The following is a 20,502-nucleotide window of genomic DNA, read 5'->3' on the forward strand; positions in this document are numbered from 1 at the left end:
CATTATAATCTGTATATGCGTACCGTTATATCAACAAAGAATAGGGCATTTGTATTTCACTTGCTTAGTAGACTAGCCAATTCGATTGGTTGATTTATCCAATTGATAATGTCAATTTGTTTATCACTTCATTTAAGGTCAAAGTTAGGACCGCATTCGTTGAAAAATGAGATTTTATGCATTGTTTTGTTGTGTTGCATTTTATAGAAGCGTTAATTGTTATGATTTCGTTACAAAATATATCGAAATGCCTTTGGATCATTTCAGGTAAAGGTAATTTTAGAACAATATTTTCATTTATCTCGCACGCTTTTTGCAGCTTTACATCGAACGCAACATTCAAGCTGAGATATTTAGTCAATGATACTTATTTCCGGCAGCCAAGCCCGGTATTTTTCTATACGGGTAATGAAGGTGATATTTCAATGTTTGCTCAGAACACTGGCTTTTTGTTCGACTCAGCACCGGAATTTAAAGCTCTAATTGTATTTGCCGAGCATAGGTGATCTATAGCTCATTTATTGTATGTTCTTTTTATATATTTAACGAATTTATTAGATACTATGGAACATCCTTGCCGTTTGGAAATTTGTCGTACAGTTCCCCATCCCATTTGGGTTATTTAAGCTCCCAGCAAGCTTTAGCGGATTACGTATACCTCATAAATGATTTGCAAAAGCAGTACGCCATTGGTGATGGCCAAAAATTGCCTGTTGTTGCTTTTGGGGGTTCCTACGGGGGCATGTTGTCTTCGTGGCTTCGGATCAAATACCCTTACGCCGTCATCGGGGCCATAGCTAGTTCCGCTCCTATCTTTCAATTCAAGGGGATCACGCCTTGCCATACTTTTTATAAAATCGTTACGGACGTGTTTAGGAATTTGGGTTCCGAGAAATGTGAAAAAACCATCAGGAAATCTTGGACTACTATAAGGTACGTGTTGGTTATGTTTATTGAAAAAACTGTACTAATAGTTTTATTTGCATTTGTTCAAAGTTGATTCTAGACTAAAATGTTTATAATAAGTCAATATAAATAATAAAAACATAAGTAACACACATAATTTTTTGTTTTTCTTAAATAAAAATTTGATTAAGCCAATCTTAATTATACGGTATATTTATTTATTATTATATTTATTTTATTTATAAACTTCTACATTTATGCCATACCATACAATTTTTGATTTTTTTTTAACACCAGATTATTATTAATTTTGTAAATTGTAAAAACATCAACCCTATTGTCGACATTAAGATAATTATTCGAAAACAATGCAGCTTAAAAAAAAAACAGTTTATTTGTTTTTTATAGGAACGTCGCAAAAGATGACAATGGAAGAGCGAACGTTTCATCTATATTAAGGCTATGTTCAATTGTAAAGTCAGTAGACGATTTAAATGTGCTTCTCGATTGGATGAGTGAGATTTATACTAATTTGGCTATGGTTAATTACCCATACCCAGCAGATTTTTTGATGCCACTGCCCGGAAATCCCATTCGAGTATTCTGCAACACACTGGATAGCGTGGAATACCACGATGACCTCGGGCTGATCAAAGCGATAGGTACCGCGTTGGAAATTTATACCAATTACACCCAACAAACCAAGTGCAATGATATAGAAACGACCGCGACTGCCGACTTGGGAGAAAAAGGATGGAATTTCCAATCGTGTACCGATATGATAATGCCCATATGCTCCACAGACGAAGACATGTTCGAAAATACTCCTTACAACTTTACAGAGTACTCCGAGAAGTGTTTTAAGGAGTATTCGGTACGGCCTAGAAACGAAAACGTACCAATATTGGAATACGGAGGAGACGACCTCGAAACTGCGTCCAATATAGTATTTAGTAACGGCCTATTGGACCCTTGGTCAGGTGGCGGAGTCTTAAAGAATATTTCTTCCAAGGTAACTGCGGTTTTAATGCCGGATGGAGCACACCATTCGGATCTGAGAGCGAAAAATCACTTGGATACAGAAGATGTGGTAAATGCTAGAAATTTTCACAAGAAGCAAATCGCTAGCTGGCTAGGACAATACTACTGGAGATATTACGGAAATAATGAATATCACCTGAATTATGCTTTAAAATATAAACACTAAAGATGCATCCAAGTTTAAACAACAATTTGACGTCATCGTTTTGTTTAAATGCGTATTTAAAACGCTAGGCACCATTTTCTACGCATCTAGCATTTGCTGAAACTCCTTTTGTATCATCGCAAATTGGAGTCGGAAATCTCTAATCTTAACGGCAATATTTAAATGTAATTATCTATTTGTAAAAAAGCTTCGAAATAATTTACCGAATAAGTAGGTGTAATGGATACTGACTTTAAAATATAGAGTGGAACTTCCGTAATTTTTGAAACATACGTTTTTGTGTTCAAATATATAACGAGACCTCTAGCCGAAGAAAAATATGATTGGATGTTGTATTCAGACGTTATCAATCAGCAGTTGGGGAGAAATAAAATAGGCCCTCCAAAGATTCTAACTATTGAAAATACACTACAGACTTCTCCGACATTCGTAATGAGACACTCCAGAGCCTGAAAACGGATGTGGAGTATTCGTCATATACCGTTTCTATAATCTTGTATCTAATACAAGTTTCCTCGTCGCTTTACAATGTTCCTCCCCTCTTGTTTGGACCTCTCGAGAGAGCAAAAAAAGTATATATTTTTTGGCGGTGACGCTTTAAGAAGCGGAGTAAAATTTAGAACGGAAAATGATTTCGTTCGCGAGTAATTTTAAAGATTTTGGTGGTAGTTTGTCATTGGATTGTGGTTTTTATTAGCAATAAATTTTTAGCGAACGGTATCATCCCATGCGGCGAAACCAAAGTCAAATAGGTATAATAAGGGTAATCGTAAAAGTTTTGGAGGTGTAATAAATGGCTATGAGTGTGAGAAATGAGTCGACTTTTTACGGTGAAAGCGGAAAAAGGAAACCAGCGACACCTTGATGAAGGGACGGGAATCTCTTTGAACAAGACCCGAGGGTCGACATGATCATTTTAAGTTCAGTTAGTAAAATTCCCTCTCAAAATCCGAGTTCGGTATTTACATGAATATTGAAAGTGTAATCTCGAGATCTGGACATGGCGATTTAAGAGCGCCGGCGGTGTTTTACTAACTACCAATTACTTTTAAACTGGTTCCTCGAAATTATCGATAAAAACTTGGGTTAAACTTAATAATTGTCCCGAAAAGTTTTAATATGGATATCCACTGTCGGGCTCCAAGTAGTTTTTTACGTAAGGAGTTTTTAATTGATTAACAAAATTAGGTTACTAAAAAAATTATAATATTACCTATAACTTTTTGGACTCATTATAAATCAAACTGAAGATTGGGGTTTATTTAAAAATTATTATTTTCGGAAGAATAAAATCCACAATTTATTATTACTGTGCGAAATTTGTATATACGTTGCTTCAGCACAAACTTCTGTTTTTGACATACGTTATTACAAAATAAAAAAACAGTTTACGTATATGTATAATACACACGTTGATTTGGGTTCGTTTCATTTAACTCACACTGTGTGGTATGTAAAATTCTTTTTCTACTCCCGTCTGTAAAATACCAACTCACGCACCGATCTAGCGTGCGGGAAGCGTCGCTTTACCACGTCAGTTTCGTTTCCCACGAATCCGAGCCACTTCGGACATTTCCGGGATTTTACCGCACGGGTTTGGGAGCAATCAATTCTGACAGTCATGTCAGTGAATGTATTCGTGTTTTGCGAAAATGTACCCAAAAACTAACGGTCGTAGAAAAAGTATAGTGTGCAACACGTTCAGTAAACTTTTTAACTCACCCGTTTATTAAACACTCGCTCCGCTCGTGTCATATAAACTAGTGAGCCAAATGCCGTTTACCGCACTTGTTGCATAATATATTATTCCCATTTTCTTCTTAACATGTTTCGACGTCTGTTATTGACAAGAATTGTGTATTTTGCTTAGCAGATGATACGGCCTTAATTATCGCTGGGGATACTTGGGGGGTTGCAGTTCAAAAAGCTGAGCGGATTATAACAATAAAAAAATGGTTAGTTTCATACAACATCGAACAAAGAAAATTAGAAAGATCGACTATGAATTTTATGATATGGCAAATGATGATATGGCATTATGAGATTACGGCTTAGTTGTCTGGGGAAATACCCGAAACGCTGTCTGTTGCGCAAATATAAGTAAAATAATTTATTTTAAAAAGCACAGCACAGTCGCAAGACAACGTAAGGAACACATACGATGTATGTAGGGTACACCCGGTATATAACTCGGCGATGTTCTACTTAATACTTGTGGGATAGAGCGTTCAAGTTATTACCCGAAACTTTCTTAATAAAGAGCTATTTTAGCGCTGAACGCGGATAAAATGAGATAAGATTCGGAGGATTGAATATCAAAACAAATATATTTGAAGAGAAACCACCGACGTTGTGTTTCAAACAATATCCACGTAATATATTCTAACTTATTCCGGTCTTGTTCCCATGTATACCTACTTATAAAATTCGACGTTGAATATTTTCTGTTTGTCCCGGCAAACAAAGCCGAATTAAAAACGGCATTGCGAAAAGGTATAAAAATATTGGCAAGTTTACTCTACTCATTTAGTTCGTTAAGTAACCTAATATAATAGTCCAGACTCCGGTCTTTTTCACGATTCGTTACCAATGATCCTGATTTTGCTTTAGCTCTCTCGCTTGCCCAAATATTAAAACAAAAAAAAAAGTGTGCCTGCGCTCCGCTCGCAAGGTAGAATTTCGAAATAAAATATACTCGCCGAGATCTAATAACGTCGGTCAGACCCAAAACTTCAACATTTATCTATCGAGGAGACTACGCGTTAACTTTTGGAAATGTTTAAACTTAACCCTTTTAAGGGATGTGATGTTTAATGATCTAATGGAGCCCGACGTCGGCGTGTTTTCATCAAAATTTGGCATTTAACTTCGTCGCAGAAAAGGTGAATACTTTGCCGGGCGGCTTGTTTTGCGTGTATTTATCCTGTTCGGCCGTCGGCAAAATAACTTCTCCGTCCGTAGACAAACTTCAAACTTACCTCCCAGGTAAACAGCATAAACATGTTTAATTTGAAAGTGGAAATTTGCATAACTTTGTTTGTACTGGCGCAAAATGGTGAATATCGGCTATTATGTTGATTGTAACAAGCATACAGGATGATTTAATTTGAATGTTCTGGGAAACTAAGAAAAGGGCATCTCGATTCGCATCGTATACAGCGTGGTCACCGGAGTGCACTTTGCACTTTGAGCTAGAGTGTTATAATATGGCTGTTATTATTATTATTACCTGTACCAGCGCAACACTGTAAGAGTTAAAATAGCAAATATGCATCTAACAGAACCTTTCTCCACTGACTACTGAATGGACTACGACAAGGCTGTTGCTTATCGCCAATATTGTTTAAGATATAAGATATATAAATGAAAAACTTAAAACGTAGATAAGACAATGTAAAGGTATGGGAATAGCCGTAGATGAAAACCTCTTTGTGACCCTCTTCTATGTTGATGATCAAATAGTGATAGCCGAAGACGCAGATGATCTGAGCTATATGGTACGGAAACTGAACGAGTATTATGTACATGCCGGTTTGAAAATAAACATGACGAAGTCAGAATACATGATTGTAGGTAATGACGAAGTAAGAGATCTACCACTCGAAAACGAAAAAATGATACGAGTAGAAAGATATAAATATCTGGGTATAATATTTAATAAAGACGGAGATAGCAGGGAAGAAATTCGGGAAAGAGTAGCAAAAGGAAGAAAGATAATCCGAACACTTAACTCAGTACTATGGGAGAAGAACATACGGAAGACAACAAAAAAACGAATGTACTCTTCCTTTGTGGAAAGTGTGACATTATACGGAGCGGAGATCTGGGATCTGAATAGAGACAGTAAAAATAAATTATTATTTACAGAAATGGATTTTTGCCGGAGAAGCTTGGGCGTATCACGATTAGAAAAAAAAAGAAACATCGATGTAAGAAGAAAAATGGAAATAGAAAAAGACATTATAGAGGAAATAGAAAGGCGACAACTGGTATGGTTTGGACATGTAAACAGAATGACAGATGATAGATGGCCAAAACGAATTTTAAAATGGACTCCTTCGCAGAGACTAAAACGTGGTCGGTCAAAGCGCAGTTGGAGAGACGAGGTGAAGAAGCAATGGCAGCAAGAAATATTAATCCGGAAACCTTTTGCGATAGAAAATTATGGAAACTGAGCGAAGACAATCGCATTAATCTGTATATATATATATATATATATATATATATATATATATATATATATATATATATATATATATATATATATATATATTATTGTTACTGAGGTTTCACCTTGTTAAAAAGAATCGTATCATTATAATCAATTTAGGTGAAGATAGCGATAGCGGCATAGAACTGGATATACAATAATATAAGTGTAGGTAAAAATAATATTTTAAAACTTGTTTTGTTTTGAATTTCAATGAATTAATTTTAATTTTTATAAACTTCCAGTCCAAGCCTGCACTACATCTTTTTACTTTTTCTCATTTTCAAGATGTCTATTGTCTAGCTCGTCTCTATACAACGCTATTCTTTACATCGTTAACCTCGCTTTATTTATTTGGTAATTTCTATATTTAGTAATATGTATGAGTAGCCGTAAGACTAGACTTTACTTTTTGTAAGTTTGCAATACAGACTTTAATTAAAAAAAGAATATTGCATTCAATAAAGCTAAAATTATTGACATATGAAAGCACCTGAAATGGTTGTCGAATATTTTGAAATTGCGGTGAAAAATCCCATACAAGCGACTACACTGTATACGCCCTACATAAACGAGCTTAAAAACTCCTAGGGAGCCCTGATCGGTAAGTTTTACGGATAAACCTCGCGAAACGTGTCTTGCTCTGTTATGACTAGGCTATACAGAAATATTTACCAAACCATTAAGCCAAACTACAAGACCTGTTTAATCTTCGTTATAACGGTTACATAAATGCAGCAGAACGGCCTTATGGCTATAGAAGATTAAATTTAATGTCCAAACAGGGACAACTTGTTCTAACCCTATTAAATCGAGAATCTGGTTTTCTTGTTTTCTGTTGCCTTTTCACTTTTGAATCGACCAAACCCTTCTTTAATTATTAAATTAATATTTTCAGAATCAGTGCTGGATTATAAAATAAAAAAATCGCAATTATAAATAAAGAGCATTATAAATGCATCTGACAGTAAGAATATTATTATAATCTACTATACAATGTTAATTATTCGCTACGGGCGGGAATTTTTGCGCATATCACTGAGCGATATCGGTCAGTATTATTTTAAATGATATTCGGTTGTCATGTTATTAAATTCCAATCGAATAGTAGCAAAGGTGATGGAGGGCTAAAATATTCGACCGCTCAATGAGAATTTTAACAGAAATTTAACAAGCCAGATAATACGATATAAGCCGGCAGTGAGTGTGAAAGTGTTGACTTTTCATTGTGATATTTTTTATCTTCCCGGCGAGTTTCTAAAATACAGGACATTGAACTTTATTTATTTATATTTTAAAACTTGGTATGTATATTTGTTCTGTTACACTTTTCATGTACATTAATTAATAACTTTAATGATAAGAAACTGACAATAAGAAAAAGTTATTACTTAAATAATTAAAAGTAATTTTACAAATTTTAATAAAATGTTCTGCCAATACGCCGTTCTTAATAATACAAATTTTTCAGGAAAAGTGTAACCTAACCAATTATACATAGCAGGTTTCAACAAAATATGTGAAAAACAGATAGATTTATAGATAAAAATATAATTTTTTTATTTATATTTTCACACAGTCATTAATGGGTTAAACAATCTTATCGACTCGCCTTGTATTATTATAAATAAATCGCAAGCCAATTAAGAATGTCTGCATTTAAAAGCAGGATACCACTGATTATAAAAATTTTGATTTATTTTAAAATTTGTTTTGAAATAAAACGAGGTTTCAATATGAGCGACTTTTTTCTAACTTTGATAAAATAACATAGACCATTATTCAGATCTACCGATACCCCATACTTACCTTTCGGATCGCCACGTTAGAATTAGTCGGGTAATCAGCGAAACAGCGAATACCCGACCGGCAATAAAACACATTTTTCCAAAGCTGGGTTATTACTTTCATTCGCTGTTAAATCACAACGATCTCTTGGACGACGTAGAGCCACAGAAAAACGGGAAATATTTCAATTTAATTAAACGATTACAAAGAATATTCTTTTCAATTGTCCTAATTTGATAAAAATGCAAATCAGAAAGGATACAATCAATAAAGACTTCGCCGACTCAATCCCGGAGAATTATATTTAACGGAATAAATGAACGATTTCTTTTCCTGCCTTTTGTTTGCGGGGAAATAAATAGCCAAGTTATTGGGTTACGTTTTTATTTACATATTCCATACATTTTGTTGCTTTTGTGTACGAGAAAAATACGTTAAATTAATTGTTGATTCTGTTCCGTTATATCCGTTCGGCTCCATCGGGAACGCATCGGCGAATGCTTAAAAAAAGGTTTCTTTACAAACTGAACAGCTCAAAAGACGTAGGTACTGATATACAGCCTGCGCACTCTGGTATTAGTTAAAATGGGATTATGCTTATACAATCAAAGTAGGGAACACTCAAAACGTTTGGCGGAGGCTTTAATGTCAATACCACATCCTAGTACATGACGCGCCGAATTTGAATGAGTTGCGCTGTTGCCGTTATCGACGCCAATCACCGACAAATGAATTTATACAGGACTGTTTCCCACATAGCAGATACTGTTTTCGACGGTTTTCTTGTCAAATAAACCCATGCGATACGTCGCACGCCTTTTGGAATATTGTTTTGAAGGGTTTACCAAAGCCCACGTCATGGCTTCGTAAAACAGGGAAAGCGCTTCGTCAGTCTAAATAATATTATTTATAAACTTTCTTCTCTATAGCAGACGTCAATGAACCATTACACAGGGCAATACAATGCAAATAATGATACCGGAAATCCAACAGCTGACTTTAGATATTTCTAATGTGCTGATTCCATAATACGGTTGACAGAGAGTTTTTCATTCAAGAAGAGCTGAACGATTTTATAACAGAGAAAAGAATCTACTTTTTTCAAGTACTGATGAGTCTCGTCTTTTATTGACAGTTCAAAACGTAGTTTACAATGTTTTCTTTTTCATAACTGTAACGAATATGTCTCAATTCCTGTTGAATATGAAACTAGTTTCGAAAAAAAAAATTAAGAACATCAGTGGACAATTTGCGTTGATTTCAATGTGGTAAACTTCCTCCTTGGACATCAGAGGGGGTAAACAATATTCTTGTGCCATCGGGACAGCACAGCTAACAAAAATTTATAAATATTTCTCAAAAACTAGATCCGATAGACAAAATCGGCGAGCTCTTTTGGATTCTGCACCTAAAAATTACACAATTACGTCTCTGTTGGCCTGTGTCATCGCAGTAGAAGCTTTAAATAATACTTATAAAAAAGCTGAAAAATAAATTGACGGCAACTGAAACTCCTTCAAAACAATCACATACTTTGATTTGGATATCTTAAGAAAATGCCAGCAAAAGTGCACTCCTCATAAACAAAACCGACCTATCTTAGGATTAATAACCAAACAAAATTCGACTCGATCAACGAGTCATACCCTGTTCAAGAAAAGTAGAACGAAAGAGAGGCAGAGAGAACCTATAGTGGAAATTTTATAAATTTCAAATTTATTATTACACCTAGATGCGTATAGGTGAACTATTTGCGACCACAATTCGAATGCAATATTACTGTTGCTGAAACAAAATGTTTTAAATCGATACTTGATACTGACGAAATATAGTTAGTTATCCTTTAAAAGTAGACGTCGTCGGTATGAACAACGATAAAATATTTATCATGTTTCGAATGGTTTGTTCAATTACATTTTTTTGGATATCGATTAAACAATGGTTTAAAGTTGTATGTATATACATGCCACGCTTAAATATGCTTGGAAACGTACTTGCATCGGTTAACTATACGACCAAGATATTTATTTTGTTGAATACTGACACTGGAAAGCTATATAAAAAGCTGAAAATTATGTAGCGACATACTAAAGCTTTAAACGCTTATAGAACGGCAACTAAGGGAAACCATATTTTTGGCACAAAAATACGCAAAATTTGGCACCTAAACGAACGTGGAAACATATTTCCATGTAATTTTTATACATTTTACAGAGTTCATCCTAAAACTTGAGATTATATTTCGGTGTAAAAGTGTTACATTAACAATGTAGGTGCTTACTAACAATTGGATAATTTTGATTCTTACATAGTTAACAATTACAGTGCGCTTTTATCGATATCATAGTTATGGTTTCAGTTGGTATATAATATATAAGGTTGTTCGGAAAGTCATTTCGTTTTTTCCCGTCAGAGGACTTAATTACGTTTTTTCGAAACCAACTTCACACTTAAGCCGCATAACCATTGAGAGCTGATATTGCAAGGCTTGTGTGTGAAAAAGTTCTATTAATTCTACGCAGTAGTTTTTGGTTGGTGCCCTTTTAAATATGGAGAGCAATAAGCAGCATTTTCGTCATATTTTACTTTTTTACTTCAGAAAAGGTAAAAATGCTGTCCAAGCGAGAAAAAAATTGACGGATGTGTATGGAGAAGGCGTGTTAACAGTACGCCGGTGCCAGAACTGGTTTGCAAAATTTCGATCCGGCAATTTTGATGTCGAAGATGCACCACGGTCTGGAAGGCTGGTCGAAGCTGACAAAGATGCGATAAAGGCATTAGTTGATGCAAATCGGCGAATAACCACACGAGAGATCGGTGAGAGATTAAATTTGTCGAATTCGACTGTTTATGGCCATTTGAAAGGCATGGGCTTAACCTCGAAGCTCGATGTGTGGGTGCCCCATGTCCTTACGGAGCGAAATTTGTGTCGTCGCGTTGACCTGTGTGATTCGCTCCTCGGACGTCAAGAAAATGATCCATTTTTGAAGCGGATTATTACTGGGGACGAAAAATGGGTTGTATACAACAATGTTAAACGCAAGAGGTCATGGAGCAGAAAAGATGAACCGGCTCAAAGCGTGTCAAAAGCCAACATTCACCAAAAAAAGGTGATGCTCTCCGTTTGGTGGGATGTCAAAGGAATCGTTTTTTTTTTGAGCTTTTGCCGGACAATACAACGATTAATTCAGAAGTTTATTGTCATCAACTGGACAAATTGAATGATTCACTTAAAGAGAAGAGGCCCGAATTAATCAACAGGAAGGGTGTAGTGTTCCACCAGGATAATGCGAGACCTCACACAAGTTTGGTCACTCGCCAAAAACTTTTACAGCTTGAATGGGACGTACTGCAACATGCACCATATTCTCCAGATCTGGCGCCTTCCGACTACTATTTGTTCCGGTCCCTGCAAAATTTTTTAGATGGCAAAACCTTTACCTCAAATGAAGATGTCAAAAACCACCTGAACCAGTTTTTTGTCAGCAAGGACCAAAACTTTTATGAGAGGGGAATTATGTTACTGCCAGAAAGATGGCAAAAGGTGTTGGACCAGAATGGCCAATATATAATTTAATAAAATATTTATTCATTATACGAAAACTGTCTTTCATGTTCCCCAAAAAAAACGAAATGACTTTCCGAACAACCCAATAGTACGCTATCCATATAGTAAATTTCATCTAATCAATCTCAGTCTTTATATTTAAAATAGATTATACATATAAACAATTTTACACTTATTAAGCGCTCTTTCTCGACTTACCGTTAAAATTTTCTAATCTAACCGCCGCGGTTTAATCTTACCCTGTACATTCACCGCAATAACGTGAACATCGTCACCAACAAAACCATTTTGATACCGCCGAAACCTGTAAAAGAAAATTGGTTTCGTTTACTATAGCCAAAGCAACCTTTTGAAATCATAATAGTTTATTTAGTGGTTGAGAAGTTAAAATGCAAAGTGGACCTACTTTGCCGGGAATTGCCAAACAGAATACTATATGCGTTCAGGGAGAAGACATCAAAGACAATATGTGTTGACTAACACTCGAAGGGTGTAGTCTACGATTTTGCTTTTGCTTTTAACATCGATTTGTTCCCGCACGGTTTTTCTAGCGCAAATCTAAACCCAAAGTATTTTTCTTATTTACACAAAATTAAGGACCCATTTCTTAAAAAATCTTTTAAATTAATCGAATTCAACTACAGATAAATGTTGGTGTAATGTTTGATACATCGATCAAGTCTGTAGAGATGTACTTAAAATGCTGGGTTTCATTCTGCAGACTTTACAAGCGACCATGCTTTAAAATTGTTATACTCAAGTTATGTACGTTTGAAAATAGAGGATGGTTCAACAATACGGCAACCAATATTTATATTTCTACAATTATTTCGCTGCCACAGAGTGATCCATTAGAAATCACTCTTAAATCGTAGGAGGTACATTTTACATGAACTATGTTGCTCATTAGTGGACTGCTCTGAACTGCTGAATTAACTTCAACCCTCCAGTGACTTCAGACCATAACCTGTGTTTTATCTAATACCCTCAAAAAACGATTTTTTGAGCAAAGGTCCTCTTTTTTAGTTGATAAAATTATTTAATCATATCAGTATACCACCTTAATTAAATATAAATGAATATAGTTCAATGAATGATAATCTGTTAGACAATAAAAATAATTATAATTAAGAGGAAACTCACATTCCTTTTTTGCAATACCGCAATAATTTCTTTTATATACGAGCCCTAACAACTAAATTTGCTGACAAATAAATATTCGGACGCGAATGTTTATTGGCCAAGAAATCAATGCTACCCATGCATCGATGGCAAAATGTAGTGTGCTTAGATAAATGAGATGCCAGTTCGTGTTGTATCTTTCAAATTTGTATAATAGTTGATGTATAATAGTTGGTGTTGCAACAAACAAAAAAGTGCGAGAAATTATCATATCTCAGTACTGCAGAGGTAAATCAATGCAAAAAATTTCAAATGACTTGAGTATTGCAAAATCAACAGTCGGGGGTACTATAAAAAAGTATGGAGAGACAGCTAGTGTTAGAGTTCGTGGTAAAAGTTCAGGCCGACCCAGTAAAATCACTGAAAGAGATCGTCGTATTCTGGTCAAGACTTGTATAACTAGCAGACGAAGCGTCTTACGACAAATTCAAGCCCAATGGAATCACGAGGCAAACTTAAATGTCTCTACGGAATGTTGTAGACAGTGGATGCATAAGTCTGGTTTGAGTTTTTATAAGGTAAGTTTACAATTTTTCCTGTTTCAATATAAAAATTATTAATATTCTATGATCTACTTTTGTCAAAGGCAAAGGAAAAACCATTATTAACGTCTATTTAGAAGAAAAAACGTTGGGATTGGGCAAAATCTAAAATATCCTGGACATCGGAAACGTGGAGTAACGTTATCTTCAGCGAAGAATCAAAATTTGATGTGTGTCTAAAGCGCACGGTAAAATTTTCCCAGGGGGTTATGATATGAGGGTGTATGAGTGGTAAAGGGGTTGGCAACTACGAGTTCATTGATGGTACTGTAAATGCAGAAAAATACCAACAAATTTTATCAAGAAGTTTGATTCCATCGATAGAACGAACTATTTTAAATGAAAATTTTATATTTCAACAAGATGGTCCTAATGCCATACTGCGAAAACAACAAAAAAGTGGTTTGGGGACCATAATGTGAAAGTTTTATCGTGGCTATCAAGTAGCCCCGGCGTCGGATGAAAAAGACCTTGCGTAACAATCCTCAGCGTACAGTTCCAGCATTAAAGGCAAAAATCACCGAAATTCGGAACACTTTCACCGCCGAATATTGCAAGACTGGTAGATTCCATGCCAAAACGCATAAAAGCTGTTATTGCCGCGAAAGGTGATGTTACTTCTTATTAATGTTCGATTTAAAGTAAAAGATTTAAATGCGTCCGAATATTTATTTGTCAGCAAATTCGGTATATTTGATATAATTCATTATGATAGCACTTTTTGTCATAAAAATAAGTGCGTGATTTCATTTTTCAATCGAAAAGGCAAAAAGAAATCAATTTAAAATAAGTATAAATATGTTTTCTTATTATTTCGTACATCGTCCGAACAATTAGTTGTTAGGGCTCGTATTCTGGAACATATTCACGTTATGGTGCGTTGCCTTCAATCAGCCATGTTTTGAACGATTTATTAATCAGGAAATTTCCCGTAATTACAGCAAAAAATTCTTAATTGCCGTTATATCACTAATTACCACTTATTTCTCCTAACATATTCACTGCTTACCATAACTGTGTTCCAAAATACAAAAATTTTGACAAAAAATAAAAATAAACGATTTAATGTAATTAAATATCGTATCCTATGGGAAATAATTTTGAAGGAACGGTTTGGGTAATAACATTTTTATCTAACGTCAAAACGTTGAAAAGGTAATTACCCGACCTGTCGATTTTCCGAAACGAAAAACCTATTATTTTTTGAGCATTTATTTACTCTTCAAATATAGTGCTGTGTTTAGAAGGCGGACATCGGCACAGATGTCAAAGGACCGCAGGTCAACATGAAACGGGGGGAAATTGAGAAAATTCTATTTCCTTCGACCTTTACACGCTGAACTGATGTTCATGACTCTATTATATCTCTGACGATTCGATGGTTTATAAATGTATACGGAGGTTAACTTCGACAATTTTTAATGTCAACTGCCAGAAATGAAATGTCCATCACTCGCTGCTTCAAATTAAAATGGAAAATAGTGTTGTGTACTTACGTCGGCTGAGTGTGTCGCCGCGGTTGGGTCGAAACATGCCACCTTTCACGTCGTTCTCGGACTCCGATTTCTGCTCGGACTTGTCGATTTCGTTTAAATTTGATTGGTAACGTGAATCTAAACAAATACGAAAAAAGAAGCAACAACAAAATTAGTAGTAATCTAAACAAAAGCGGAAGAATGTATTCAATAATTTGCTCGAAAGGGGGGAACGCTTGCAGAGTCTCAAAGGTGAAGAATCAAAGGGAAATATTTGACGTCTAAAAACAGCGGAGCCGGAAAAAAAAGTTCCCATTTCTTAAAAGAATTTTCATTTCCTATTTAATTGCTGCTAAAAGTTAAGAACGCGTCTACCGCGTGCCTCTGCGTTGTATTCAAATGGCGCTGCATTAAAATATTCTTCATTATAAGCAAGAGAAAGACTTGACCGTTGAACCAAAGTTTCCGTTAAAAAAAAAACGGTCCGAACGCCCCCTTCCCCCACACTGTGTTTTTTTTTTCGGAATTTTATTAATGAGAACTTCTTTGAATGCCACTTAACATTAATTGCACGATGATGCGATTTTTTTATGGCTCCACTTCCGCTCGATTTTTTTAAAATCCGACTCCGCGGCGTATAAAGACAAATTTTCATGAAAAGTGTAATTACGGTTTACATTTTTTTTTTCATCGACCGAAGCGAGCGCGACCCTCCAAAAACTCCCGTCGGGCGCGTTGCCGTTGAAAAGCCCTTCTATTTTATTTAAATTAACTTTTTTTTTGCGCGTCGATCGATCATTCGAAATATAAATAATTGGGATCGACAAAATATACTTCGAAAACTAGTATTTGCCTTTGAACATTGACATGTTGAGTATTTGTCCCGTTAAACGCGTGTAAAACTATTTTTAAATTTTATTTCCACCCGTATTAGTCTTTCGTCACGTTCAAGTGTTGCTGCCAAAACGATTTAAGGGAAAATTGAAATTTCAAAACCAGTTTTCACACCGGATCTAGGTGCGAAAATTTGCCGCCACAGATATTTTCTGATGATGAGAAGATCGTCAAAAATGTGACCAAATTGTCGCACAATACAGAATGGTAGGCCAATTAAGAAGAACACTCGACTCTTTCTTGGGGTGAAAAGCTGCCAAGAGAAAATATTAGAAATTATTTTTAAGTTTCTAGTATGGCCGCTAGATAGCTACAATGAACACCGTTGTAAGACTGGGATACAGTCCACTCTCTTTCGTTGTGTGGGGGAGGGTGTTCGATCATTTTCGGAAATAGATGTTAATAACTTCAAAATAGTGGAACGCACTTTGCCAAACTTAGAGTTGTTTTAGGCTATCAATGTAGCACTGAGCCGATTGATTTTAAATTGCTAGAGAGGGTGCGACATCACCATAAATAACAGTCATTTCCTAAAAAAAATAAATGCAATGATATAACTTTAATTTCACAAAAGATAGCCAAATAAGAATCTAACGTGCTAGTGAAAACCATATTTCGATAAATGTTTCCTAACCTGTAATATTAATAACAATAATAATATTTTAAGTATACCTGCTAATTAATGCTAATTTTCGTTCTTTAGTTATATGCAAAATATCAATAACAATTAATACTCATTCATTATGATTGAATATTGGCAATGCGTTCCTGAGAAATTCGAAATTTTTAAGTGTGCCTTGGAAAACAAAATAGCAAAAATTATAATGGTTTCAGCTATTTATAGTCTACTTTGGTGGCCTTATTGACAAAAAGAAACTTTTTTTTAATGTAGAATTGCTTGGTATGTTTTGTTTTTATTTTCAAAATAGATCTTAATGTAATCCGTGTTAATATTATTTTAATATACCAGGTTCATAAAAAGTACCGTAACGCTTAAATATCTCCAAAACGGATTTTTGCAGAATTGCAGGAGATTTCGCGATGACGTTTACAATTCTGATAAATTTTATTGATAAACTTCTAAAGTTTCCTATAATTAGGGCATTTAGGATAACAAAATTATGACGTGGTAAATCCGATAACGTTAGAATTTTTTAATTCTGCATGTTCAAAAATCCCCAGGTATTGAATTTTATAGTTCCAGTTATTAATAGACATAACATTTTGAAATTTCGAGACCTTGCTAAATTCGACATGCGACAAAAATAAATAGGGTGTTTCATTCAAAATAACAAAATCGTGACGTAAAACTGGTAAATCTAAAAACATTGCTGTTAGCATTTTTGAAAAAATTTTAAAACCCTCAGGTATTGAATTATATCGTTCCCGCTTTGGCAGTTTTTGAGATATTTAAGCGTTACTGTCGTTTTTACTAACCCTGTATCGTATTCAGTCATAAAAATGGGAATGAGTATTAATTTTTATTGGAATTTTAACAGTACATTTATATATATTTGGTGAAAAGAATGAATATTGGTGTTTATTAGTAGGTATCCCAACAATGGTCTCTAAGATGGCGATATTATTTTGTTTTTTTTTGTAGGTTAGAAAAGACATATCGAAATGCGGTTTTCACCAGCGTGTTAGACCCTTCTTTGGTCATCCTTTCTTGCAATAAAAGTAATATCGTTGTTTTCATAAAATAAATTTTACTTGGGCCAAAACCCCCTCTAGCGGCGATACATTGGAAATTGAAATCAATCTGCCCAGGACAGAGTTTACGGCCTAAGCCGTTTTTAAAATAATTCCCACCATTTTCTCATGGCCGCTTTAGTCATAAGTTTTTGACCACAAACCAACGTTTTGAAAAATCCGAAGATATTGGACCGGTTTCTAAACATTTTTTTCCAAAGTTAATCTCAAAATTAATAGCATTAAATAAGAAATAATAAATATTATTAATTTTACGGTATTCCGGGAATGTCGGGCCATTTTGAGATGTTTTCTTATCGCACTGATCGAGGCGTTAATAAATTTTTATATTAAAAAGTCGGTTGCAGGCGAAATTTAATTCGTCTTATTAATTATTCTGATTACTGAGTCGCTAATTAAAAGGCCTGCAGATGTTTGTCGCCATTTGTTCGGATTTATTCGTCAAAACGAACACATTTTTCGATAAGCAAATTAAAATATAATAAAATAATCATTTCGGGAATATATCGAATCAAATACCAATAGCAAATGCCTTCTGACAGGTTGTATTTGCAAACCGGTCCTTAACTTTATTTGGAAGATTCGAAGTTTACATTTGAATTACGTTCGTCTGGTTCCGAATGATTCCGAAAAAAGTTTTGCGAATCAACTTATTGAATTAGATCCTCGTACGAGAGATAAGATGACTGACTGACTGTAAATTAGATAACATCCAGGGCGAAGATGAAACAGTCCTTTGCGGCAACATTCGCCTCGTCTTTTTATCTACCAGACACCTTTTGAGAAAAACCGGCGATTAAAGTTAGTTAAATATGTCTGACTGTTACCTTTATCGATTTGTTTTTATTTTCGGGCTGTTTGTTCCTTTAATTTTTACGTCCTCCCGAATCGTGTTTCCCGCAAAAGCCAAAAAAGCACCCGCAATGTGAGCAATAATATCTATATATCTATATATTTTTTAGTATACGAGTAATGTCGTGTGCCCTTTACACATTAACTGTATATGGACAAGACGACGATGTTGGTTTCCGAATAAAATCAGCGAGTTTCTTTAACTCATTATTTGATCCCGCTTCTGATCTGAACTATATTTACATACATATAATAAAATTAATGTATGAATACCTTTATCGGCTAGGTGAATAGTCAAAGAAGAAGGGTTGCCATAAACCGAATTGTTTAAGTCGTTGAGTCCGGGCCAATCCCTAATTCTACTGGGTGTTTCGGTGGTAGTCGGTCTAGGTGAGGTGGTTGGTGGTGACGAAACTGCGACAAAAACATGCAATCAATCAGCCATGCCTATTACTATAAACCAGAGCTGACCAACACACCCACGTTTTAAAAAAAATCTTACATGATGTCGACAACGGACTGGAAGTACAACACCAAAGGAATACGTCTTCAAATATTAAAAAATTGGATACGAAGAAGCATTCCTAGAGACCTGTTTTAGTGGTCAGATTTACTTTAAATAAAGATACATTGAAATTATAGATCGAACTTCCAATACACTTACAATACGGCGTTATTTTATAACTTACAACTAGTGGCAAAAAACGCCAAATGTTAAATTGCCCCACCACAATTTTTTGTTTTTAGAAAAGTTTATATAAAATAAATCTAATCATATTGTATTTTACTTAAATTTATTTTTGGTAGTTTCGGAACCTTCTACATACATTTGCATTTCCATTTTTGGCAAATATTCTTTCGTAGTTTTCTTTTCTGTAGATTAATATATTTATTCTATCCACTGTAATTTTTGTGTAAATATCATTGACTTCGAAGACAAACGAATTTGGACGAATGGTAAGCAATTTTTAACGAGCTCTGTTGAAAACTAGCCAGTGTTTTGTATTCGGTAAAAAAAGCTTATATACCTGGACCGTCCAACACTAGTTAACCGCCAAAGCCACGCAATTCAAAATCTAATAAAATACTCCCACTCGTTGTCATCGTCCCGTTGTAGAGGTAATATTATATTAACAAAGAAGCTATGCTATGCCCTAAGATAGAGACTTCCAGTCTTCAGGTTAAGAAGTAAATATTACTTTTGCAGACTGCAGCGATGTAGTTCGTTTAGCTATAAAAGGAAACTGTAATGTCGGTTTGCGTTTCTTGTGCTACATGCACCATAGCGGAAACCCAGCGAAATCGATGTTTTGGCAACAGTTGGGGTAAACTCTACAGCCTCTCGTTTAAGTTTTGAGGAAAGTCGACCCAACTTTAAATCCTATTAACTTAAAGTTAGTTTTTGCGCGTCGGAGACTATCGCTAGCACAAAAATTCATAAAATCGTTCTCAAAAATATACCTACTATCCGGATGGCGAACTCAGAAATCTCTATCTTCTAATTGAGGGACAACAAAGCTCGGATACACTGCCAGTCATTACGGTGTTTGATGTTTCAGATAAAGCTACGTGAACTTTCGACATTTTCAAAGCGCATATTTAAAAAAATAAAACAGTGGCGTAAGATTCGGTGCAAAAATTTGCTGGGCGGTGTGCAAGAAACTCAAAATACATCAGCCCCTACATTCGTGGTAACTATAACGAAAACTTCGACGACCTTATATAATATATTTCATGCATTTTCATACGTGCTCGTTGTCTTATGTCAAAAGTACGCCCCTGGATCGTTTAAGTATAGTAATCACGACGGCTACGCGTCGACCTCAGAGCAACCGCGATGTGACAATTTGGCGTCGCACGGGCGACATATTCATTTTCATTTTATCGTTGATGAATTGCTGGATTTGAACAGTGACACTGATTGAATGGTAGAACTCGATTAGATACGGTGTTGAACGAGTGAGTTGAGCGGCGGCAAATTTGTCGACGATCCTTTATATCGGCAGCGCAGGAGGAATGCCGTCTGATCGACGTTACTGTTGCTGAGAAACTGGAAGACGTGCTTTGAAATATGCCGGCTTATTCTTCTTTTAACGCCCAACGTACGTGCTTGATATAAACACGACGTTGCCGAATATCTGGTTTTACCAACGACCGCGATGCTG

The 20,502-nt window shown here is 35.3% G+C and overlaps 2 protein-coding genes across 3 annotated transcripts in view; one reads left to right on the forward strand and one right to left on the reverse strand.

Moving 5' to 3' along the window:
• Window positions 1–127: 127 nt before the first annotated feature.
• Window positions 128–3,214, forward strand: LOC132708764 (lysosomal Pro-X carboxypeptidase). Its single transcript, XM_060681322.1, has 4 exons — window positions 128–267; window positions 320–502; window positions 559–933; window positions 1,315–3,214. The coding sequence occupies exons 1-4, from the start codon at window positions 167–169 to the stop codon at window positions 2,111–2,113; spliced, it is 1,458 nt and encodes a 485-aa protein (XP_060537305.1). The 5' UTR covers window positions 128–166; the 3' UTR covers window positions 2,114–3,214.
• An 8,180-nt stretch (window positions 3,215–11,394) lies between these two features.
• The window catches only part of LOC132695544 (lachesin), a 145,573-nt gene continuing 136,465 nt past the window's right edge, over window positions 11,395–20,502 (reverse strand). The window contains exons 7-9 of one of the 2 annotated variants that reach the window (XM_060659850.1): window positions 18,611–18,751; window positions 14,900–15,016; window positions 11,395–11,983 (exon numbers count right to left, since the gene is read on the reverse strand). In XM_060659850.1, coding sequence (XP_060515833.1) covers window positions 11,928–11,983; window positions 14,900–15,016; window positions 18,611–18,751 — 314 coding nt within the window. In that variant the 3' untranslated portion in view covers window positions 11,395–11,927. The remainder of the gene's footprint in view (window positions 11,984–14,899; window positions 15,017–18,610; window positions 18,752–20,502) is intronic. The other variant, XM_060659851.1, reaches the window with a different exon arrangement.

Source organism: Cylas formicarius, unplaced genomic scaffold (genome assembly GCF_029955315.1).
Source record: "Cylas formicarius isolate icCylForm1 unplaced genomic scaffold, icCylForm1.1 PGA_scaffold_12__32_contigs__length_19106922, whole genome shotgun sequence".
Classification (NCBI taxonomy): domain Eukaryota; kingdom Metazoa; phylum Arthropoda; class Insecta; order Coleoptera; family Brentidae; genus Cylas; species Cylas formicarius.

Bases quoted from the DNA above. Each gene is read 5' to 3' on its own strand.
- LOC132708764 (XM_060681322.1), top strand. From the start codon at position 167: ATGAGATTTTATGCATTGTTTTGTTGTGTTGCATTTTATAGAAGCGTT. The intron at 268-319 runs GTAAAGGTAATT...CGCTTTTTGCAG, and splicing joins ATGCCTTTGGATCATTTCAG to CTTTACATCGAACGCAACAT. The intron at 503-558 runs GTGATCTATAGC...CGAATTTATTAG, and splicing joins ATTGTATTTGCCGAGCATAG to ATACTATGGAACATCCTTGC.